At 36.7% G+C, this 19,770-nt stretch overlaps 1 protein-coding gene across 2 annotated transcripts in view; it reads right to left on the bottom strand.

Moving 5' to 3' along the window:
- The window catches only part of LOC121320837 (protein TFG-like), a 48,903-nt gene continuing 29,133 nt past the window's right edge, over positions 1-19,770 (bottom strand). Inside the window, exons 7-8 of one of the 2 annotated variants that reach the window (XM_041259523.1) lie at positions 1,154-1,258; positions 1-858 (exon numbers count right to left, since the gene is read on the bottom strand). In XM_041259523.1, coding sequence (XP_041115457.1) covers positions 464-858; positions 1,154-1,258 — 500 coding nt within the window. In that variant the 3' untranslated portion in view covers positions 1-463. Of the gene's footprint in view, positions 862-1,153; positions 1,259-19,770 lie in introns of both variants that reach the window. The other variant, XM_041259522.1, reaches the window with a different exon arrangement.

Here is a 19,770-nt window from a genome sequence, read left to right as displayed (position 1 = left end):
TGGCTCTCATTACCTTTATTAGCTTTCCAAGAAAACAATTTTTACAGAACACATTGTCCCTCCAGCAAGGGATCACGAATCAGCAGTCTGGTATTAGTAAAAACGAAGTCAAAAAAAAAAAAAAAAAAGAAATCCATGATCTAAGCTTCAAGCTAACAAGTTAATATCCATCGACAAGTCAGGCTACAACTGCCATTATTGATTTTGTTATTTATCTAGGTAGTGTTCAAAAAAATTGGTTTTGTATTTACTTATTTATTTTATGATGCCAATATATTTCAAAACAACAACAAAATATGTCCTATTTGGTCTTCCCATTAGCAGAAACAATGTGTATTTTGTATGTATTTATTTATGTATTTGAATTTGAAAGCAACATTTGCTCCACTTTTTTCAGTTTACTCAAAAGCAATGTATATTGTTGCTTGATTAATTAAGCAGCTCTACTGGCAGACTGGAAGTTTTACCGATAGCCAGGTCCTGGCTGGGTGTAGCCCTGCCCGAATGTGGGGCGATTGCGTGCATAGGGGTTTGCACTGCTGGGTGGGGGGGTCACTGTGCTACCTGGAGGTGGTGTGAAGCCTGGTCGGGGCTGGTACCCTCCGCCTGGCTGGTTGGGGGCCATCCCTGGCTGGGAGGCTGGGGGCATGTTGTAGTTAGCAGGCTGAGAGGCTTGTGTGGTATAATTCTGTGGAGGGAAGGAGCCCGCTGGATACTGCTGTGGAGCTTGGGGTGGCAGTTGCTGGGGCTGCCCTGCAAAACCAGGGGCCGGGGCAGCAGCCTGTGATGTTGGCGCGTTGTAGCCTTGGAACTGCTGCGGCTGGGGCGTCTGCTGAGGGCCTGCCTGCTGAGTGTAACCTGCTGGAAAACATATGGAAAGAAAGAACCTGAATGAAATCCATTACTAATAAGACTTACAGTAGCCATCACATTAAGAGAGATCATACTAAGAGCAGGAGTGGAACTTCCCAACCTAATCGCACTGTCAGACAGACTGCCAATCCAAACAGTGAAACATTTGGTTTTTTTTGTGCGTTTCTGATATTAAAAATATATATTTAAACTCTTCATTTAATCAAATCAGAACACAAGTGTACAGTACATTGTTTTGCCAAAAAAAAAAAACATTAGGTCTGTTCTGAGTTTTACTGACCAGAGTACTGCATTCCATACTGCTGCTGTGGCTGTGGCTGGGCCTGGGCCTGGGGCTGCTGGGGAGCATAGCCACCCTGCTGCTGGTACTGCTGGTACATCTGACCTGTATACAGATACACACCCTCGGTTAGTTGTGTCATTTAAGATGTCTAGACAAGGCTATTTCAGTTTACATGTTTCTTGGAATAATCCTAAAAATCCTAAAATTGAAAATGTTTTATTAGAAGATGCATGCAATATTGGTATTGCTTGTATGCTATATCATCTTGGCCGCGAGTTTTAGTTTAGTTCGGACAAGGAAACTGGTAACACTGTTAAAACAGTATTGCAGTACACTTAAATCTTTTTACTAACTGTAAAAAACGTTTGATAGCCACAGCTAATCAACATCTGTCTCCAGATTCTAAATGCTTTAGTCCAATCGCTTGTGATTTTATTACATCTTAAAAATATAACTTCGTTTTCATCTTTTCCATTAAAATTGGCAGTGGACCAGTAAAGGGGCCCTCCACTGCACCACAGCCAAGGTTATGCTGTACAGTAGGGGGCCAGCCAGCCATGCCTCCAAAACATTTGGTATGTAGGAATAAAAAACAACGCAATCATTATTTATAGTTCTTGTAAAGTTTTTATGGTTCTGACTTTGTTGTTACTATTAAATTCATGTGGTAAAAATGTAAATCTGCACTTACAAAACTCATGGAGAAGTAAAAAATACATCAAGAAGTTTCACGTATAACAAAACTGGTATTTTAAGGGGAGAGTATTGCAGTGGAACACTATTCCAGGGCAACTTTTTTATATCCAGAACACAATCAACTAATAAAACAGTTGAAGGCAAATCATCATCATCTAAATAATTCTACAAACAGATCCTGAAAGCTGAGACACTTGGGCGTTCAGCCTGTCATAATATAAAAAAAACACACTTAAGATTCCAAGGCTATTTACATCTTTTGATTTCTAAGGTTTTCTAAATGTTGCCAGTTTCTAAATGCGACTTAATTTACATTTAAAGTCACAGATATCCATAAAAGGAAAAAATATCAAAACAAAATCCTTTGAAAATGATGTGCGTCTGAGCTATATTTAAAAGCAGTCGATCAAGTTTTGTAAGCTCCAATTTGAATACAAGTTTTAAATATGCAATGTTACAGCTTGTACTTTTTGATAAGGTTGATTTTTTTAAATTTTTTTTTCCATTTTGAATACAAATATTACAAATAATATAAAGTTCAGAATTGATTGATGGCCCTTTATTACACTGCTGTCTAAAACAACAGACTCTCTGGGACACACATGGATGCCATACTGCTGGAGCTGTGAAGTTGTTATTGAAAACAAGGTTTGTTTATTTTAAAACCAAATGATGCACATTTTCCACTGGAGCAAAAATTATAAAACTCCATCCTTTGCAACTGCTGTAACTTATGTGCCATCTCAGATACAAAGCAGGATTTCTTTAATCCTCCCCCAGCTTCCAATCTTTCCTGCTGCATTCAGCCAGACACCTCCCCTCTCAGCAGCAACAACTGGGAATCTCTGCCAAAAACCTTCACAGATAATTAGGGATTTCCTCCTGGCCATTACTCATCTATAGGCTTGCTACTATTCGATTTGTTTTTTTTGCCAAATCGATGATTAATATCAATGTTTATTTTTTAAAGCATTTACCGTTTTTTTTTAAATCTTTATTTTTCAATTCTAATTTAGCGAAGCCCCTTTATCATATTCAACATGCAACAAAACCATGGTTATCAAAATTCTAATTGAAATAACGTTTGGTTGGTCACAGTGAAGCTATGCCTTGTAAAGCTAAAGTTCCTACACAAATTAAAAAACTGTCAAATAAACCGTAGAAAACGCAGCATATAAAGTGTATTGCACAGAATTTTATAGCATACATTTACAAGTAAAAATAATATGCACAGAACAAAACATTAGATAGTTGAACAGAACTAGCTTCTGCTTAAGCATAGCTGGACTCGTTGGAGGCAAGGTAGGCTGTCACGCTTTGTCCTACCACGGAGATCTGGGTATTGTGTACAATACTGATTAAGTGTTTTCCTCTTATGCCCCATTATCAAATCAAACTAGTAACTGTCACCGTATATACCTATAACAGCAAAAGCGTACCTATACTTTAACCCGCTAATTTAAAAGTAGGCACTTCGAATGACAAGCGCTGTAGCTGGCAAATGAAAGGGCACAATCAGTCTTTGATTGACAGTCATTTAAACGAATGAGAGCATTCTAGCGCTGCTTCAGCCAACAAGCTGTCAGAACAGGATGAAGTGACTAATGGTAAAACTACAATAATCTATTAAGGAACCACGAGTTGATTGATAGCGACCCCTAGCCATTCAAACCGGAACAGAGACGGGACAGATAGCAAAAACTGCATTAGAGATGATTTCTTAAATTATTAATTTTTGGAAAGAAAAAAAAAATGGTTTTACCAACGTTTATCCTATGTAAATTTATTTCAGTCAAACTCATTTTTGGGGAATTCAAAGTTTTTCAAGCTTTACCGATTAAAATCAAAAAGTAACAAGCCTACTCATCTATCATGAGAGCAACAGCAACATGACAAGAAAAAGAAAACAGCATTGCTGAGGTCTGGGGTTTTCAAAACAACTGTACTAGAGTTACACAAATCCTAACCAAAACACAGCAAGACAGACTCCCTTTTTTCCCTATGCTTTTAACAACTATGTGTTTTCTAAACCAACGGAAACAGATACATCATGCTAGATGCTGTGCAGTGTGCAGAGGCTTATATATTATATTATATATATCTATATATACGTTATATAATATATATATATATATATATATATATATATATATATATATATATAAAAAAAAGACAAAACACCATTATATTCCATTGACAGAATGCTTATGGCCAACTTGGGAAATCACAAAAAGCAGAGCAAATACATAAAAACTGTATGAAAAGATGATCAAACTTGACCCAGAGAATTGCAGTGCACAGCTGCAGAGAGTATACATCCAGTAACTTACTGGCAGCCTTATTAGGTCACAAGTCAAAGTGAAGGGTGCTTTTAGATTCTGATTAAGGAATATCTGAAACGGTTTACGAGGCATTAGTGGTTGAACTGGTGGTGGGTCTAAAATTAGCTCCCTGGGTGGGTAAATAATAAAAAAAAATAGAACAGGCATTCGTGCAAACAGGTCCACTCCCTAATACGAGTTAAACTACAAAAAGCAACAGGTTCTTCTACAGAAAGTCTAACTTATACACCAATTTCAGCAGTTAACATTGTTCTACCAGATAACAAATGATCTGGCACATCTTCAAGAACCATATTAGAAATAAGAAAATATTTTGCTATTAAATTATCCTGCTGGCCCACATCTCCTTTGGCGCTCAGAAGGTTAAATATGGAACAGCATATTTGTAATGCTCACCTCATGGAAACTGCTGAAGTACAAAATGGTAGGAGATGTGTCACCGGTCAATTGCTCAGACCAATAACGGCAAGCCAGAGAAAAAATAACATGGCTTGTAATGCGGGAGCAAAGAAGACTCTAATAAAACAAGTGGAGCTATTTCAGCTTTAGGGGAGGTTTTCTTTAATGTTTTTTTTTTTTTAGCAACGTCCAATTATTTTTAGGCTCAGCCCACCTTTACCACCCCTGCGCTGACTCGGGATGGGCGAAGACGAACACACGCTGTCTTCCGAAGTGCGTGTCGTCAGCTGCCCGCTTCTTTACACACTAAAGATTCGCCATGCTGCCACCCAGAGCTACAGCATTGGAGGACAACATAGCCCTGGGCAGCTTACAGGCAATCCCGTAGGGGTCCGGCCAGATCACAGGGGTCGTTGGTGCGCGGTGACCCGAGGACACCCTGGTCGACCTAACCCACCCCCCATCCCCCGGGCGGCGGGCGGGTGGCCAATTGAGCGTTGCCCCCTGGGAGCTCCCGTCCTCGATCGGCAACAGCCTACAACCTGTAGTACTAAATACTAGAATATCGCTATTATCTAAACTCCAACAACTGTCCATAATAACATAACAGAAATGGAAAATTATTAAAATAGCTGCTGGGGGGAAAATAAGTATATACCATAAACTTATGTTAGTTGTTACATTAGTTATACTTGAATTGTCGTCCCCCTCCCCCCAAAAAAACACAAATTAGGCTACATGTACCTTTTGGAATGTTTCTACATGCATCTTTTCTGAAGAATTCATTAAAAAAAAAAAAAAAAAAGGGAAAAAAGCATGCAGAGAGAATAAAACAAGCAGAGAGAGAGAATAGACAGGCTGTTTTTCTTCCATACTGTCTTGTTCCCTCCACAGGTATATGCTGAAACAGAGCCATCAGCCTACTCTTTGTGCCAAAATGTTTATGTCCCCTTAACCTCTTTCATTTTGTGTATTAAATTATCTTGTTCTGGTTTTCATATTTAATATACAAAATTAATGCCATAAGCTGCATCTCTCCTTTTGTGCTTTAGTGTTGCTGCCAAGGACCTAAAACAATCAGCACCAACACTTATACTTTGGACAGAATATTAATAATAGAGGCAAAAAAGTGAAAAATGCAAAGAGAAAATGCACGTCAGTAAAATATATATCCCCATCATACTAAAGCAAGTAGAAAGACACATTATTAATATCAGTGCTGGACCAAGATCATAACACAACAGAATCTTTTTTTTTTGTCTTTCCAAAAATCCAACATTTAAGTTTTGACTGTTTAAACAGACCAATATCTAATCGTTTTAACAGCAAACACAGATGAAGTGCTTTTAATTATTTCTTGCTGTCAATTTATGTTTCATAGTCAGGGGAACAAAAGGGAGATACTATCATTAAAATGAATCTGGAGTGAAACTACAGTTTCTAATCATAGCTCTTTCTAACTTATTAACCAATAGCTTATTGTTTTACTGGCTCATAACCCCTAGCAATGCAGACTCAGTCTAAAGGTACATCTAAAACAAGAACTCTGGAATGGTAGATAAATTGACTGTTTTGCTTAGGGGTCTCAACATGAAAATATTTTATTTTAAAATAAAACAGGTTTTATTCTCAAAAAAAAATGTAGTCTCTAAAAACAACTGCCTCACGCTTGTCAGATAGGGTCTTGTTTCAGTCTTGTTAATACATTGCAATCAGAGCCAACTGATTTACACACTGCTGTGTTTTAAGTGCAGATGCATATACAGTAGAGATATAAAATATGTACATTTATTTATTATTGGAATGAAGGAGGGCTTAATTATGTGTGTCACACTTCATACACTTTCTATAGAATCTGGAGACGTGCATCTTTTTCCTCATAGCTCAAATTTTAAATGTACTGCCACGGTTGGGGATGTACAGTATGCCATCTACAGTACATACCTGTTCTATAAAAGCAATGACGCGCCAATGAGCTCTGGTTTCCTACAACTACTGTCAAAATGTGTCTGTCACAATAAAAATAAAGGTTCATCGTTGCTGCAGGTGTTCCTCTGTGAAACATAATGGTGTAAATCATGACAAATGGTACCGCTATGAAAATACACTTAATTGTTTAAATGGCAGAATAAAATGTGATTTTATCTGTTATACTTAGGGCTTTTGATTTTGGGTATTAACACCCCCCCCAATAAACACCGAAAAACACTGGAAATGGTTCTTCAATTCACAGTGACTTCATCCCTTTCCCTTTAAAAAACAAAAATAAACTATCTTTCCCATTGCAGCTGGGCAATGTCCCTCTTTCCTGATTTGTATCTATCATTGACTCGTTTGAATACTTTAAACCCACCCCAGCTACTGAGTGACAGTAAATTCCTACATTTCTATTGGAGATACCGCTTGTGAGATTTAAAACAAGATTACAATTAGGAATGGAGGCTTGTTAGCTAAAAATAAAAGTACCGAAAAATTTAATTAGTAAGAACAGAAGTTCTACTGTTCTATCAGTAGGCAAAATGGTACAAAAGAAAACAATTTACAGAAGTCAGTAAAATAAAGTAATATATCTGTTCAAGCTAGCATAGGTAGCCTCTAGCACACATGCTACATCCAACTTGACCCTTGAAGTGTACCCATACAAAACATCTCTGTGAACTTAAAATACAAACTTCAGAATGAGTCATTTTGCTGTATTTGATGATCACTTTGCAAAGACCCTTATACATCTACACATTTTAGTTATCTTTCTTACAATATAATGTGTCATATTAATGCCATGTTCTTTTACTATACAGTGTTATTAAAAATAGAACAGTGTAAAATTGTCATTTATATACCCCCTGAACTTTTTTTTTTAGGATTGAACTCCAAATTACATATATTCTACATGTTAACTGTTTCCAGCGGTTGTCTCGCTACCTGTACCACCATTAAGTGTTTTCTAAATTTTACAATGTATGAAATTTACTCTTTTCTTTTCCTGACTACTTCTTTTCAAAACAAACCCCTACTGCTAACATGAGCCAAACTCATTAGCTTAAATTTATAAGTTGTATAAATTTTCCGGAAACCATAAAATCCTCAAGTGAAGGAAACATACACACACAGAGTAGTTTAAATCTGTACTGGAAAGGATTGCACAGCATGAGCAAAGAAAGATATACAGACTTTTTTGCACAATGTGCATGCACGCCAAAACAGGAGTTGTAACAAGCATTTTAGACACCATGTGTTCACATATAGTCTTCCTTATTCAGTTATACCAAAGACACTAGCTGAAAAACTAAGGTTTTGATTCAATTTTCCCATTGAAACAGGTTAAATTCTGCTCAGCTGGCAAGTGATGATTGTTTTTTATTCTGAGGAGCTGGTTGTCACAATGTTTTCTCTCATATCACTGCGTCACTCTGCTTCAGTTGATATTTAATCTAGAAATTCAGCAAGGTCATACGTACCCAGCAATCCTTAAACTGCAGATTATGCCTAAACATGGTATTGAATTATAACAACTGTGTATTACATTCACTGTTTAAGATCATGTATGCTGGAGATAATGGCAACAAGATAATGAAATATGATGAATGTTTGTAATTAATCTTCCTGAATGACAAGACGAGACAGATTATAAACTGACTGAAATGCACTTATTTCAGAGGGGTATTTCTAATCTTGCAAAAAAACCAAACAAACAAAAAAAGAAAACACACAACACTTATTTAGTGATCATGTTTGAGAACCAAGCTAAAAACCATGCTACCTGAAATCTAGCCCAACTCGGTTAGAGCATCCAGATTCGAGTTATGAAACTGGGATAGTTTAACTGGTTGTTGTTGAAACATACTGCTTTATGGGTTAGTGGAAGATGGTATCCCTGCAACTCTTTGCAATTTGGAAAGAAAAAATATGATTTTCTCTGTCAAGGATATTGTTTTGTCCCTTTTGGCTAGGAATTTAAAGTTTAAATTTCGAAACCAAGAGTGGCCACATCAAGAACGCAGTGTCTCTGATGGCTGCACAAAGGCTTTGTGTTGCGTCTGCTTCCAGACGCTTCGAGCAACCATTTTATACTCAATTTGTTGAGTCTGCCCACAGCAAGCACTACTGAAACGTTTGCCTGAGGAGTTTCATTACATTGAAAAAAATTATGTTAGCTATAAAGGTTTGTGGGAAAGTGGCAAAGGTGGATTTGTAAAGTCATACTCCACAGCTTACCATATGGATGGTTTCACTAGCTAAAAACACAATCTTCCATGGCATACACTGTGAGGGGTTTTCAAAAGATGGTCTTTGTTGTTTAGACACTACGTTTGCCTGCTCATTCTCTAAACAGTTAAGGGCCACTACATAAAACACTTTATTGCAAATACCAAAACAAGACTTAATAAAAAAAGGCAGTCACTTAGAAAAGTTTGCATTAAAGACATTTAACATAGTAAATGTAATTGAGCTACTTTAAATCTTGCTTCAAAATGGCTCTCAAAATCATGCCTAACCTCCAAGCACTATACATCTGGTAAACCAGAGTGTAACCACTGACCTGTCCCCCCTGCAACACTCTTCACCCAGTGAGGACATAATTTCCATATTATATAACCTTCACTTTGTTACCTTTCAGACTGGCCAAGATACCTTCAGAAGTTCCAACAACTGCCTTTTATGTCACAACATGCAATAAACAATCAAATGTCACTATACATTTGGCCTGTTCACTTCATTATTATAAACTGCTCGATAAGCAGTTTATAATAATGTACAGTAGCAATGTATAATGCAAGAACAGTAAATGCTAATCTATAATTGTATTTACATTAAATATTTAACCAGGAACATACACTGAAGCAGATTATGAACATTTATTCAGGAATGTTGAAAGACCTACAAAATAATATCAACTTGTGTTATAGTGAAAGCAATCATTTAGAAACCCTCCCTTTATAATTTATCCCCAGTCTAAAACTTTTGGACTTTGTTTTTTTTTAGAAAAGCTACACACATGACAAGTTGCTTCCACTGACTGTAGGAACATATGCATGGTAATCCCTAGGCACCACGGGAATTCACAAGAAGCCATATGACACTCTCCAGCAAAGACTATAATGGAATATGTGGTGATTCCTCAGAATCAACAGGCAACATCTGGCTTTTAAAAAAAAAAATAAATAAATAAAAAACTACATAATTTTCTTTTTGAGTACAAGAACACAGGCAAATCACTTGCATTTGTTTTAATGTGTGTTAGCCCATTACTAACATTACCCTCTCACACCCTTTCATGTTGCAATTAAATATCAGAGGACTTGCAACAAGCACGTACATGTACACAGCGAGAATCCCCACAGAGTTACACATACCCTCAGCAGAAAATGCTTATTTTCAGCGATAGATAATAGATTTAATTTTTTTTTTTTTTTTTGCAATTCAGACAATGCACTGGTTCAATAATTATATTTTTGTATCAGCCACCACCACTGGCACCTGCTGCTTAAAGCAGTGTACATGTTATAACATTATATGCTAGTTGAGCATTCTCTGGAAGTTTAGATCTTTTGGATTGAAAACATTCACATACAACAATCAACAATACATTATAAAAAGAAATTTAAATGAAGGGACCAAACTGCTGCTTACTATTACACCGATGCCTAAAGAATCCCAAAATAGCTGTAAATATTGAAGTTCAAAATGGTTGTATACTTACACAAAAGGTATTTGCATGTAGTATTCAAATGGTACACTGCCACCTAGTGACCCTTTGTTTTTTCTTTGAATTGCATGTCATTAAAAACATGTGTTTTTGGAAAACAGATCATTAATTTTATTTTGCTTTAGAAGCGACTGGTTGCAACTTAATTCACTGTTAAAGGATTTAATACCTGCTGTCTTTTCTAAATTAAATCGCATAAGGTAGTGCAGTTTATCAGAAGTGTGGAATACAGTACTTAGAATAGGTGCCTAAAGGAGTTGAAAAACAACCATTAATACTGCTGTACCATTTTTAGGTTTATGGTTTAAAATGGTGGATCATGGAGCGATGTAGCCATACTTATATTTACAGAGTCTATGGAAAGCTTGCCTATGGCGAGATCGTTGCTGCTTTCACCATTGCTGATACCTTGTGTTTTTAAGAAACAAACCCACAATGTTCATGCTAAGTAGTGCTATGTCGTCCATGGGCACATGCTCCATGTTTCAGGGTTCTCGCCAGGAATATTTCAGAGTCGTGGTGGTGGGAGGATTGGGAGTGGGGCAAGAAACGAAGATCCTTGCAACCCCCTGCAGGCGAGGCAGGACACGCGATGCACACGGTTACGTTTTGTTGAAGTAGTTGTCACTTCTTGTAGTTGTCACGTACTCCTTAGCAACGCACAGACGTCACTCCAGGGAGAGGAAACTAAGTTTTTGCCACAGTGTTCTCGTTTTTGTCCAACTGAGAAACTTGCTTTTACCTTTCAAAACATTAAAATGGCCTATGATTATGTGGATATAAGTGCTTTTTTATTCTTCTTTCAAAAAATAGCATAAATATTAGGTTTTCAAAAAAATAAATAAATAAATTCACGACTCCCCCCAATCGTAGCCTACTGCATAGTAGCAGTTTCTGCATACGTGAGCTGGAATGTTTATTATTTGTAGTTAAAATATAGGCTACTTGCCGATTACTAAAAAAAGCTACACTCATAACGTGCATCATCTAACATTTTGAATAGTAACTTTGCTACGATCATGTGATTGTGGAGTTTTGCTTTTGTTGCCGTCGTTCCGATCTATCTATCTATCTATCGTTGTTGCACCACTGAAAGACGTAACTTACACTTGATCATGTGTGCTTGCAAAAATAAGTGGAAAACCCGTTTGTCATTGTTGTTCCATAGTTAAGGAATATACAACAAATGTTTTTTCCACTTATTGCAAGTATAACTGGACATGTACTGTGTCCCACGTTTTATATATTTTAAACCTACACACTATATGAAAATCTCTCACTGAAGACATACAAAAAGATTATTGTAAAATTGTGGAACTTTGGATTTTTTTCTAAAGATCTATTAATAAAAAAGACTGAATCTCTCAGAACTGTTTGGAGTACACATTACTGTTCTTCGTCTTCGTTTAATTTAACCCTGCTTGTTATTCTACGTTCCTGCTAGCCGCTCGCCACGTCACCCCAAGAGAAATGTTTTCCTTTGTGGCTCAACTATTTTTCCCCAAAGTTCACCACGGTGGCGAAGGCTTTGAAAAATGTACCTGTGTAAGACTGCCAGCACATTCAACATGTGCTGGTAGATGAGTCAATACAGTCTGTTAAATTTGGTTTAATTTTGCCACATGAAAGCTCTTTAGCTTGATCACGTAACATACTCATGCCACAAACAGGAGGGTAGGGGTTCTACTAAAAACTATCAGTGGAAGGCGCGGCTTGAAAAAAACAAACAAAACAAAACAAAAATGTTATAAAACAAATTGTACACACCAAATTACCAGAATCATGTTCCAAAAGATGCAGCCCAAGGAATACCAGTCACCCATGCACACAACTAAAACATGACCGTGATACTAGTCACACAGAGGAGAAGCAGGCATGGTTTCAGACATACTCTCTGCTCACAAAACATTTTCACAGACTGCAAGCCAGAAACACGCAGCTTCAAGATCACAGCTAAGTTTTGTCGTGCCCCCTCGTTGTTTGCTATCTCTTTAAAATGTGTTGAAATATATTTTGGAAATAGTAAAAGTGTAATTTAATAAAATAATAAACACATTTATTATTTTAAAAAGAATTATTTGTCTCACTACGATTTATTGAGTTTTAATGTCAGAATCGGTCCCAGGTGAAAGAACATGGTAAAAAAAACAAAACAAAACGTTTTTTTTTTTTTTTTTTCAAACAGTAGTGGCTGTACAATCCTACTAATATTATTAAATCACATTAGTACAATCTTGTGTAACTGGAGCTGCGGTTGGTCAGGAAGGCATTAATATTGTAGCGTTCCGGGTTAAAAAGGGAGGCAGATGACTACAGTGAGATCTGATTCAGGTTTTATGGAGAAGGTCAGCACAGCACAACACAGCCCACAGCAGTGTACAAGCTGCCCCTTTACACCTCCAAACCCCTTGAAAACATGTACTGTAACATTTAGACATAAGACACGTCATTGGACAACATTCACAAGCACACTGGGACCACGACTCGTACACGGAACAGCGACACAAAACCATATAACACATAACACAAATGGTGTATCAGGGGCGCACCCAGGATCTAGTCTCACCTGTCAGCATGGGGGAATGTGCTAATAAAGTTCAGTGAAGTTCAATCCTGTCTGCGTGTCGCATGCATTACATGCACCAAACTAATGAACATGCTGTCACAACCAACCCATTGAAGAGTATTAAGAGCTGAAACAAGTATTTAAGCAAACCAATTTCTCACAAAGGAATAATCAACAATGTTTTCACAGGATTATTGTTATTTTGATAATAATTACAGCGTCATTTTTCCAGGTAACAACATTAACGGCCCGTTACGCTCAACAGAGCTGGTGAGAACCCTGTATCTGCAAGGCTGTAAACAAACATGGTGCATGGTGGGATACTATCGTATTCAGTCCAACAGCACATTGCACTGCTAGGAACTGGAACCAAACTACTGTAATAGTGTTTGTACGCATTAAGCCTGTCTAAACATGAAGCGATACTTTAGTGTGGATGCTTTGAGCGGTTCTTGAGATATGGACAGGGCCTTAGTATATAGTGCCTTTTTAGATTGGGTTTTATATTTGTGGTCTTAATTTTTAAAGTTGTCTCAATTACATTGGACACATTTCTTGGTAAATGTAAACCAAGCAAACTAAAATACTTAACTGTAATGAATCACCTCAAAATTAAAACAAACACACTTTAAAGGAATTCAATCCTGAGGGAAAACTTGTAACCTTTATACATTTTCCTTCTTTGCTTTCCAGGGTTTATGACTTGCCAAATTGCTTTTACAGCTCAGGCCAAGGGAAAGATATTCTAAATAGGAGATGACAGTATTCCTGTATTCAATACTGCAGTCTGCTAGTGATTTATACTAGACATGTTAAAATAAACTCAAAAAGCTAAAAAAGCAACAGGGACAAATTAGTTACCATGTACTTGTTTGCCTTTATACCAACCTATGTATTTTTTACTCATAGCTCTGTGTTAAACTATTATGTCATATTTCAGAGATTTATATTGGATTAGCACAGCTCTAAAAGTACAAATTGAGCAGAAACTACTTTTAAAAGCAATAAATACCAGGTGTTGATTATAACAAATAGTAATATTAAAAACAAAACAAAAAAAAAGTATGGTTTTTCAATTCAACCAGCAACACTGCCATTAAATTATTAGTTTGAAAGTAAACAAAATTAATAATTTGTTATAATTCATTTTAATCAATCAGACAGCACATGTGTGTGATGCATTCTGCACTCAGTAGCATTGATCCCCAGTTGTAAAAATTAATGTAAACTGAATTTAGATTCATATTAGCTAAATATAGTAATTTAACTAATTTTCCCAAATCAAGAATAATTATAGGGTGGGCAGTTCATGAAAGCTGCACCTGTATCAAATTCTTTAAACTTTCTTTTTTTAAGACAATAACAAAAACTTATTTTACATTTTACGTACTGGACTATTGCATGGATTCAGGCTCATTTCAACAAGAAGGTTTCAACAGTAATTAGTGCCCCTTTATTGTAATCTGAAAATGTTAAATCTCAAGATCTACAATACCAGAATGCCACACTATGGTAGAACATTTAAAAGTAACAATTAACATTGCCTGTAAACTGTTGTGCTAAATTAATAAGTTGCATTTTATGAGTTTACTACAGTAACTCCAATGCGGAAACGTTATGTTTGGTCTTTAAATACAACTTATCTATTTTTACATTAAACTCCTACTAATATTACTTCAAAATGGTTTTCATGTTGCAGATTTATGACAAAGTGTTGCATGGAACTCTGTTTCTCAATAAGAAATAGAAGCAATTTCTTAAGCATTTCAACACTAACTCACTGTAAGAGGTGCTCCAGAAATCAAGTTGTACCAGCAAAGCTTGTTTAAACTGTATGTTGCAAACTAGTTAACTGGGCAAGACTTGGTTCAGGAGCTGTAACATTTTCCATAATATAGACCCTCCGCAGCAGCCTTTGTTACCATCCAGACCGACCAAGAAGGGAAGGAGATCCTCTCAGAAGTTCCAACAGCTGCCTTTTTATGTCACAACATTCAATAAGCAATAAAAGGTCACTAAGCATTTGGCTTGTCCACTTCAGTTCCAAACTCCAGGAAGAAATACTGATTGTTTCACTACATTAGGGGACTACACTTCTCATCAATTACAACAAATGTACACAGCATGCTCTTTTTCAAGACCACCCCCAAAAACATACAAATGCTGGCCTCAGACGCCGGCCCTAGGTTTTCAATATGGAACTACTATATCCTATATTGTGCACAAACACATAAGCATTGCAAAATTTGAAAACTGGTTCAAAGTATGATAATAATCTTTTTCTCTCTATGGGTTGCAAGAGGATCATAATCTGCAATTTAATTGGCTCATGAGTTTTCAAAGCAGTACAAATTAAAAAAAAAAAAGTTTTTCGTTCCTATATTGAACACTCTCCGTGCAGGAAAAGAAGGTACTACTTCGCTTTAAATATTTTTCATAGCATTCCATCTCCTGAGAGAGATTGAAAAAATATGATTGTACTCTTGCAGGAAACCATGTAGATTTTCTAATCCCAGAAGTGGGTGAAAATACTGTATTCAGCATACTGCATATTTCTGTCTTTAAAACCGAACAAAAATAATATGGATACAGCTCCTGAAAAATTCACCCCATGCTTACTTAATTTATTTATTAGAATATAACTAATCCTAATACACACAAGCCCATTTTTCTGATTACATTCCAACTATGACTCACACACAGCACCTTGTGCTTTTTGAGAACTGTAGCAGCTACTCTATATACATATTTTTTTCAATGAAAAATGGCTGTACTTTCATCAATGTCTGAGTTTTCCATGACTTCTTATTATTGAGGTCTCAAATATACAGTTTTGAAAGAAAGACATGTTATTGCAAATATGTATTTTCATTTTAAAACAGGATATCGGATACTATATATACTAGGATAAAAGAAATCTCTTAACAGGCCATGCTTATAGACTGTCATGCACTTCCTTGCTCATTTCCCCTGGAAAGTGAAATTGACACCACCTCTTCACTGGCTACTTTCTAGTCAATAATCAATGAGCTGCTTTCCCGATTGAAAAATCAGGAAGTTAATGCCAAATGAAAACCGATAAAGCAAAAAGGTAAGACAAAAATTTGCAGAACAATTGCAGTGCTTTTGGTTAGTTTGACCATGACAGGTTCAATAATAAAATCATATTGTAAGACTGGTTGAATAGTATTCAATAACTGCTTGAGGGAAAGTTTTAATTTAGTGGTATGTAATTAACATGTGTAATTAATTAAACGTTTGTATTCCGTTTAAAAAAAAAGGTGGTCAATGAGGCAAATGGCAGAGATGAAACACCTGGGGCACAACTGAGACAGTGGAAAGATGACATAAGGAACTGGACTAGACACTGCTCCAATGACATTGCCAAATGGCACCGAGAGGCACTCTGGTTAACACAGGACGGCTGAGAACATTTTAATTCTACCACACACAACCTGGGCAAGGAACCAGTGTCACGGAAACTATTACCTCATGGACAAAAAGGCCAAATTCAGAATTACGCAGTATAATTCAGCTGACCCTCATGTTACAGTACCAAACACAACTTCTGTGAGCTCTACCACCAGACACAATAAGGTAGCCCAATTCCTAGTATTGCACTGTAAATCTTGCATGAAGAATAAATGGCTTCAGGCTTAGCTTACATTTTATATGAGTGTGGAAAGGCACACAATATCCACAAAACATTTTCAGGGGTGTGAATCCTTAGAGAGTATAAGTGCAGACATGCATACATATGGATACAATACAGTACTGTATGAAGTCGTGGAACCACCACATGAAAAAATATCAAGCAGCAATTTGAACCTAAAATTAGAAGTACATGTTTAAAGGATCAACAGGTAACCTCGGGAGTGACTTAACCCTTTGCGGCCCTATGTCAGACATTACAATTATCTCTTTCCAGTCCGATTTCGGCCCTGTCCGACATCATCAAAAAGACGTCAAGCACAGGTCTCCAGTCGCTTTTTCTCCAGAAAAAGCAGAGCAAACTTTCCAATGGCCGAATGAAACTGAATAAAAAGGGCGTATCTCATAGCCCCATGCATTACAGAGCTTACACGGACATAACAAAGGAGGCAGCTGCTTCTGCATCCAGCACTCAAAAAATATCACTGACATTTTCAGAGCTTTTTGAGATGTTGCAGTAATAAAATAATTACTTGGATCGCATTATTGAGGAGTTTGGTATTAAAATGAGTGATCAGGAGAGGATTTATCAGAATGCACGTCTATAAAGAGGTATGTGAAAAATACAGCGAACAAGGGGTGGGGCTTGGCTGTAGATACAGTACTGTGCGTCCTTTTGCGATTCACTGCCTTTTAAACCTGTTTTACTGTGAAATAAAAAAATTTAAACCACGCATGGGAAATAAACAGTGCATGTGAAAATAAATTGGACCTGACGCGTCTGACAAGCGCTGAATAAATGGACTGCAAAGAGTTAAACATAGCACAGTATAATACAGCGTGGTGAGCGTACTAACTGATAATCCCGCTGAGTTACTCAATTTCTGGTATGCTGCAATTGGGATCATCAGTGGTACTAATGTTAATTCAAGCAAGTGGATCACATTCACTTAATCTTACTGTTGGGTCCTACTATTTAGGAATGCTCCAATTGACAAAAGAATTTTTTTGTAAGAAACAAAAAATGCAAAATAGAATTTATGTACAGGGTCACAATACTATCAAACTGAAACCAGCATGTTACAGTTTGGTTTACATTTGTGGAATAATCAGAATGACCTAATGTCTGTAAAAGAATAAGCTATGAACACTAGCCATATTGTCTCATTTGTGCTGGAAAATACTTAATTATATATATATATATATATATATATATATATATATATATATATATATATATATATATATATATATTATCTTCGATCTCAAATCTCTCCCTGTGGAATACAAGACCTATTAAAATGTTTTTAAAGTACTAGAATGTATAGTACATCACTCAGTATGCTATTATTAATTCAAATACAGTTTTTAAATAAATGTACCTTTGTCCTGAAAAATAAGCTTTGTTAATTCCACTTCTGGTATTTATAAAAACAAAAATTTCATCCAAGGCCCAACACTTTACTCAAAGCTCTTGTGATGAGCGCTGCATGTGATTGCCAGGGAGCAGGTGCAATGGCAACATTAGCGTTTTAGAATCCTACAGATAATACTGGAAACTATGAAACTGCTGAATCCAACATTTCCTTCTGTAATAAATCAAGAAGATGGATTTCAGAGCAATGTGCTGAAAATACAGTTCTCTTATTCCTTTGTTTTAACCAGGAATTATAAATGTGTTTTTTATAACTGTACGGTTCCTCAAATCAAATCTACTAATCAGTGCAGAAATCCCAGAAGTGACTGAAAGAACTGCAAAACAAACAAAAAAAACAACTACCATAAAAAACGGTGTATAAGTCCCCCCTCCCTCCCTTTTTGAGACAATTTCAAGAAAAAGCCTGTAAGTCATACCGGTATAGAAGTCACTCCCCCCTTCTTAGGACCCCCTAAAGATACCTAGAAAATAGACTTATACAAAAGTTTTTACCGTAGATTTTGTTTGCCATTAACTCATGCTGGGAGAGGAGAGTATGGTTAGTTAACTATTGACTGGAAAGAGAACATACTCTTTGCGTAAAACAATTACAGATTATTTTTCCTCATCTAGGGTATTGCACTTAATTGTATATACAACCATTAAAACAATACATCTTCTATTCGTGTATACATAACGTTTGCCAAAAAATGCATGACACAGCTTTGTGATGATGAAAATCATAATCATCTTGCGAAAGCAAAACATATTCTTTTGGGTATCATAATTTTCCCTGGAACTCTCATTAAAGAGTTCTGCACAGAGACATTCTTCCAGTGCTGGTTCTGTGATATTATTAAATAATCAGGAATGTATAGATTGATTAGAGCTTAGAAGCAGCATTCATGAGCAGTGTTACTGGTAAGTGATGCCCTTTACCAAATCAAATCAGGGATCTATTACTGATTGTTAACAGTATGCCCATCTTGCTCAAGCCCACTTAGCTCAATTTAGCAACTGCATGCAATCGCCTCAAACAAATGTCTCTGCACAATCAGACACAGGAACACAAAATTTAATCATACATATGCATCTGAAATATTACACAAAAAAAAAAGATAATTACCAGAATGGCTTTTTTACACACACTTGACTGGACTGAGATTAAATATTTGATACATAGTGGTATCAACCAGCAGGTAAAACACTGTCAAGTAATCTCAATAATAAGAATATATATTTTTATCTGGTTAATTAATCAGGACATTGGGGCTACCGAGTGGCGCACCCAGTAAAGGCGCTCTGCAAGGATTCCAAGTTCAAATCCTGGGGGGAGGGAGGGCTAGGTCATCCAGGGTGTCCTCGGCTCACCGTGCACCAGCGACCACTGTGGTCTGGCCGGGCGCCTGCGGGCTTGCCTGTAAGCTGCCCAGAGCTGCATTGTCCTCCGACGCTGTAGCTCTGGGTGGCTGCATGGTAAGTCTGCAGTGTGCAAAGATGCAGGCGGCTGACGGCACATGCTTCGGAGAACAGCGTGTGTTCATCTTTGCACTCCCGAGTCAGCGGAGGGGTGGTAGCAGCGAGCCGAGTCTAAATAATAATTGGACACAATTAAATTGGGGAGAAAATAATAATAATAATAAAAAAAAAAATTGGCGACAACTAAATTTAAAAATAAATAAATAAAAAATAATAAATAAATAAGGACATTTTATCAGAGACATTTCAAGGGACAAGGCTTAAAAGAATATTTCATATTTTGGGACTACAACAACACAGCACACCACTATTCCTAATGGTACATAAATGCTGTTAGCCTAAGGATCAATAACATGT

The sequence above is a fragment of the Polyodon spathula genome, chromosome 9 (assembly GCF_017654505.1).
Source record: "Polyodon spathula isolate WHYD16114869_AA chromosome 9, ASM1765450v1, whole genome shotgun sequence".
Taxonomy (NCBI): domain Eukaryota; kingdom Metazoa; phylum Chordata; class Actinopteri; order Acipenseriformes; family Polyodontidae; genus Polyodon; species Polyodon spathula.
The sequence above is the reverse complement of the archived record's forward strand: the minus strand, read 5'-3'. Positions and strand labels throughout refer to the sequence as shown.